The 6,000-nt window shown below is 39.2% G+C and overlaps 1 protein-coding gene across 8 annotated transcripts in view; it reads right to left on the bottom strand.

The window, feature by feature from the left end:
* Positions 1 to 437: 437 nt before the first annotated feature.
* The window catches only part of LOC132848959 (zinc finger protein 521), a 137,473-nt gene continuing 131,910 nt past the window's right edge, over positions 438 to 6,000 (bottom strand). For all 8 annotated transcript variants that reach the window (XM_060875078.1, XM_060875079.1, XM_060875075.1 and 5 more), the window contains one exon: positions 438 to 1,729. In XM_060875078.1, the coding sequence (XP_060731061.1) occupies positions 1,697 to 1,729 (33 nt within the window). In that variant the 3' untranslated portion in view covers positions 438 to 1,696. The remainder of the gene's footprint in view (positions 1,730 to 6,000) is intronic.

Below are 6,000 nucleotides of genomic sequence, written 5' to 3'. Positions count from 1 at the left end.
AACTGTCTGAGAAATCTCGTAACTCCACCTCTTCTTCACTCCGCGGGAGAGCTGCGCGGAATATTTCTCCTCAAGGTTAAGAGTCGCGTTTATCTCCGATAAAACGTGACTTTGTGAAAATGTTGTGTTAATGTTGGTACACAACAGTATATGATAGCAATATAAGGTATAATAACAACTTTAACGACACAATGTTTAATAACTCAAAAAAATACGGCGTTTTTTTAATTTCCTGAAAAATAATGGTTTTGGAGATACGAGGATTCCGCCCGACAGCGACAATATATATATATATATATATATATATATATATATATATATATATATATATATATATATATATTCTGAATGCAGTAATTATATAAATGCAGTAAATAAATAAAATGCAGATTATATAAAGCAATCTGATTTACACACACAGATCATCAAGCCACTAGTTATCTTCATACAATTTTAATGTTTTTTTTTTAATGTTTTCATCACATGAGAACACAAAAAAGAGGTCTAGCAAATTCAGACCCCGGTTAATATTTGTATATAACATTTTTCCCCCCATTAACACCAGAAGTTGTCACCCTTGTTAAAAGTTTAATTTCCCAAAGTCTTGTGGCTGAAATGACAGTCACTTGTCAACGCCTTTCGAACATGAACATCCATGAAAGTATGGAGTGTTATACAAAAGTGCATTTCAGGTTCGACTAATTCCAAACTGGCATATACCAGAGATCCATGAGAATACTGTACAGATTACCATGTCTCACAGCATGAATAGAACAATAGCATAGCGAAAGAAATGACTGAGCTCGGCTTACTCGTGGACGAAGGGTAGAAATACTGTTTTTTTTTTCCTTGCTTTTTTTGTTTCCTTTTTTTTTCCTGACCAGAACCTCACCATATAATCAAGTGATAGCAGCCAGAATACACCCGAAACAGAGGATACATTTATTCCCCATTGGATGTCTGACAAAAAAAAAATAAAACAAAGAAAGGACATCTCCAGTCATATCCAGCCGTCAGGTGAGGGGTAAACATTAATAACTGAAATGTACAAGTGTGGAGAGCAGTTTCTCATCCAGAGGGAGGGTGAATGAGGAATGGGTCCCATCTGTGAATCCCTGCCAACCCAAAGAGTCTTTCAATATTTCTTTTAACACTTTGTCTTTGTTTTTGCATATATCAAGTATCCCTTCTATTGTTTTTTTTTTCTTTCAGAACATTTGTGATATACAATATACTCCACATATTTCAGCTGAGGTGTGTAGTTTTTGTAAAAAGTTTTGCTCAGGCCATGCTGGTGATCAGGCATTTCATCCCACGGCTCGAGAGGGTGCATCACAGACAACCGGATGTGTATCAGCCGTTAGAAAATCGTCCACCTGACGTCAAATGTCTCTGGCTGAAGATCTGTCCGTTCAGAACAGTTTTTAAACAAAGTTTAATACTTTCTGTTTTTCCTTGACAAACAATATGTACAATGGCAACCGCAAGAATGAAGAGCTGACGAACAGCAAGACAGAAAGAACAGTATTTACAAACATACTGGATTAACAATGTAGCAACATCAAATTTTTTTTTTTAACTGAAATTTTTGAAATAAAAAATTTCAGTGCAAAGTCGACCAAAGGATCACGATGACTGGTATATTGTAGTCTGGATGTGGTTGATGAGACTCTTTAGATTGAGTTGATCTTCCTAGTTAGCTGCTGCTGTGCTGGCTCAGGGTGTGATTCTGCAAAAGAGGAAAAAGAGAAAAGAAGAGATATTTTATTATTGCAAATTTTATGCTATATGCTTTGTTTCCTTTTACTGCCTCAGATATTAACTGGATAGTTCTTTTAGCATCACATACTAGCACATGTCTCATCAGCGTATATCAGGTTATCCTCCTCCAAAAAGCTTTACTCTTTGTTTTTTATTCACCTGAATAATGCTCCTGTATTGTTTTTCTGTTCCTTTCATACAACAGGAATCAGAGTGTGTGTACGTCATCCATCCAGACTCGTTAATCGAAGGAACAATGCCGAATAAGAAAATGTGTCTGACAGACATATTTGGCGTTTCCATTATCTAAATCCAATTAGTTGAGAATGGAGCTGAATTTGCATGAGGATCGATAGAGCTAGGCCCTGTGCGGCAGCAGGTATGGTAGAAAGCACTGAAACATAGCAGGTGACGTGCTAGAGCTGTCAAACCCCCTCAAATGCAGACGTCTCAATCCGAACGCAAACGCCCAGGGATCGATGGCTGTGGCCATGACAACCAGCCAGGAGCTGTGTCTTTCTCATACAAACAGAATGAGGTGAATAACATCATAATTTCTTGGGTTTTGTTTTCTGACAATGGCACATAAACGCCAGCTGATGATCACCGTTAATTAATACATCCAATCTGAGTCGAATCCTTGCATGCTTTCACTGAACCAGGATGCTCAGTGGTGTTGAAAAAAACTGTATTAAATACAGACACTATGGTACTTAATCCAGGCAGTGACTATAATGTGGAGTCCAAATGGTCCAGAGTGAAAAACAGTGGACTCTGAAAATGAAAAATCAATGTGAAATGAACAGTAAAGGCTGGGTCATTTGTTACCTCCAAATGATTAGGCTCTTACTGTTCATTTCTTATTGATTTTTCTTCCCTTCCTGTCTTCGCTTTGGTATCAGATTTTAATATGCACAACCAAAGAGAAATTTTAATTTGAATTGAAAAACAAAACAAAACAAAAAAAAAAACAATTCAAAACAAAAATACCTTTAGATTTATCAGCAGAGGTAACTGCATGCAAATTACGTGTTTTGTTTACCCTCGGATCTATTCGGAATTATTGAGGCATGAAATCAAATAGTTGGGGAAAATCAAAAGCGGCAAAACACAAGGAAACAATCTTCAGAGAAAACACACATTAAGTGTATACACAAAGACACACAAATAGCAAAAAAAAAATTAAAAATCCAGATACACCTGTGTGCACTAACAAAAGCACATGCACACAAAGGAGATATGGGTAGTGGCGAGGGAGCGGTGCAACACGAAGGGAGCTTCTGTGACGGGAAGTGTGGACCGGGGGGGCAGTGCAACTGGTGTCCCTGGTGGGCTGAATCCAGGTCATCTTTTGAAGTGACTGCTAATCCCTTTAATGCAAACTACATGCCCCACTTGCTGTGCTCGCTCTAAAATGCGACCTTGGATGCCTCGAACTGGCACGGATTAAGTACACCTGTCACTAGGTAGCCTTATTAGTACCAAACAAAATGCAGAAAAAACAATATTGAGGACTAAACATCAGAGCAAAATGTGGCTTTGTTTCTTTGATGTAACAAGATTGATGTACAATACTGGATCTGCTGGTTAAATTGTTCGAACGTGGATTGTTCAAACATTGTTGCTAGTTGACATCAACTAATACAGCTGATGTGACTGAAAAAAAAATTCAACATTTACCTCAGATATGTTGGAAAATTAACAAGAAAAGACTTTATGAGTCTTCAAAGATACTAACACACTCATTTTTACATACATACTAGCTAGCATACAGCTAGTTTGTTAATACAGCATCAGAGATGGGGGACTCGAGTCATATGACTTGACTCGAGTCAGACTTAAGTCGCAAATTTGAGACTTGAGACTTGCTTGACAAATATTAAAAAAAGACTCGACTTGACTTTGACTCGACATTCATGACTTGAGACTTGACTCGGACTTAAGTTAAATGACTCAGAGATGAGGGACTCGACTTGACTCGAGTCAGACTTAAGTCGCAAATTTGAGACTTGAGACTTGCTTGACAAATATTAAAAAAAGACTCGACTTGACTTTGACTTGACATTCATGACTTGAGACTTACTTGTGACTTGCACATGTGTGACTTACTCCCACCTCTGCATAGCATAGCATACAGCTAGGCCAATAAGTCATACATTTTATACATTCAGACATTTAAGTGGCATTTAAGTGAAACAAGACATAAAACGATGCTACATTAACATTTCCATTCTCTCTGATGTTTTTATATGAATCTAATTACTTTATACTTGTAAATTAAAATTACACAGTAAATGTTAATATAACAATATGCACACGTGAGAGCACTGTTGCAGCTATAAAATTACGTATGCAGACCAGAGAAGGTACAATCAGGTCTTTTTTCAACAAATTAATGTTGACTATAAAGATTTTCCTCAGATTTGTTGCTAAGTTACAAAGAAAATACTTCATACTTATGAAATTACACTGAACGAACACTCACTCGCCCGCTAACTTCTCTCTAACTACTTTTTACACTCTCGATTCATGTAGTTGAATTTTTGAGAACACGGTTGTTATGCAACATGTGCCATAAAGAGGAGATACAAATTAGCTAGCTAGCATAAATCTGTCATGTGTTTTATATGGACAATTTAAAGATATGGAAACAATATAGAATGTTAACATTTACCTCAGATTTGTTGTTAAATTGCTAATAAAGCGCATGTGTAGTTTAGATTGTGATTGTAATTGCACATATCTTATAAAACACAGACTGCTAACTGAATATTCATGGTTTCTGTTGGGTTATAATGAGATGAATGGATGAGACAATTTAGTTGTTAATAAATCTATAAATACAAGGTTTAAAAGTATTGCTCTGTCTATTCTTGCAAAAAAAAAAACAAAAAAAAACATGGAAGGCTGATTTAAGTAGAAATAAGTGAAGTACATAAAACCTAATGTGGCTTTCACCTTCATGGTCTCTTCAGCTTCATGCTGACAAGCACAATCTTGGTTTATTCACCTTCATCCCTAAATCCACCTCACACTTCCATTTTCCCCTGCTGACATAAAAAAACCGTCTGTGCAGGACGCAATGATGCCGGGACAGGCAGGGTAATAAGAAGTTTTGATGCCAGGGGCAGGGGTAAGGGGAAAAACAGTCAGTGTGTGAACGTGGCAGTGTTCAAACTCTCACTTTCATTCCACTCTGAGTGACTGAGACAGACATTTACCGACAGAGGCAGTGAGAAACCAAAGGAGGGGGGAAGAGAGTTTCTCCTGAGACCACACGCACCCCCCCCACCCCAAACCTCCTCCTCCTCCTTCACCTCCTCCCCTGATGGAAGAAGGAAGGAGCAGAGCTGCAGCTTCCTTAATGAATGCGGTCCATTACCCATCAGCCCTGCTTGTCGGCAGCTCCCCTGCCTCAGCGGCCTGGGGCTTCAAATGGCAGGATATTGACACGCGGCACCGCAAAGTGACTGAGCGAGTGTGTGCTGAGGTGTTTGTGGCGTGTGGGGGGTGGGGGTTTGAGGTTGAGGGAAAGAACGTGTATGTGTGTATGTGTGTGTGTGAGAGAGAGAGACAGAGAGAGATCGAAAGGGGAGGGACAAAGAGAAAGAAGAGTGTGTGTAGGTGTGTGAGTGTCTGCCTGCATTTTTGTGTACAGGCATTTGTTGCTGTGTGTGTGTGTGTGTGTGTGTGTGTGTGTGTGTGTGTGTGTGTGTGTGTGTGTGTGTGTGAAGTGCATGCCAAGACCCCAAAGGGATGCGGCTCCTTGGATATAATGTAGGGCTTGCAACAGCTATTAAAGGGGAAAATAAAGCCTCATGGGGGAGCAGTGGTCTACCTCTTCCTTTAAACATGTGACGAGCTCTCTCTCTCTCTCGCTCTCTTTCTCTCTCTCACTCTTCAGGCATTCTCAAGGACAGTGTTAAACGACTTCACTGGCAGCCATGCAGGCTGGAGAGAAGGGGAAAAAAAGAAAACAGAGGAAGAAAGACAAAAGGGAAAAGACAAAGCCTGCCTCTGCGTCTGAAGATACCCCGTGTGCTTTGGCTAGATCGAACGACAGCACCGGTCTCGCTCCGAGCATCTCAATTATTATCTGTATTAAAAATCTAAATACCGGCGTGTGTGTTGCGCTCATTCCGTCAGCTGTTCTCATAATGAATATATGGCGAGTGTGTAAACATGGCGGATTCAATTCAGAAGAGCATATTATTACACCCACTCCAAATTACTATCTAC

This window comes from Tachysurus vachellii, chromosome 7 (genome assembly GCF_030014155.1).
Source record: "Tachysurus vachellii isolate PV-2020 chromosome 7, HZAU_Pvac_v1, whole genome shotgun sequence".
Lineage (NCBI taxonomy): Eukaryota > Metazoa > Chordata > Actinopteri > Siluriformes > Bagridae > Tachysurus > Tachysurus vachellii.
This window is presented reverse-complemented; position numbering and strand designations above follow the sequence as displayed.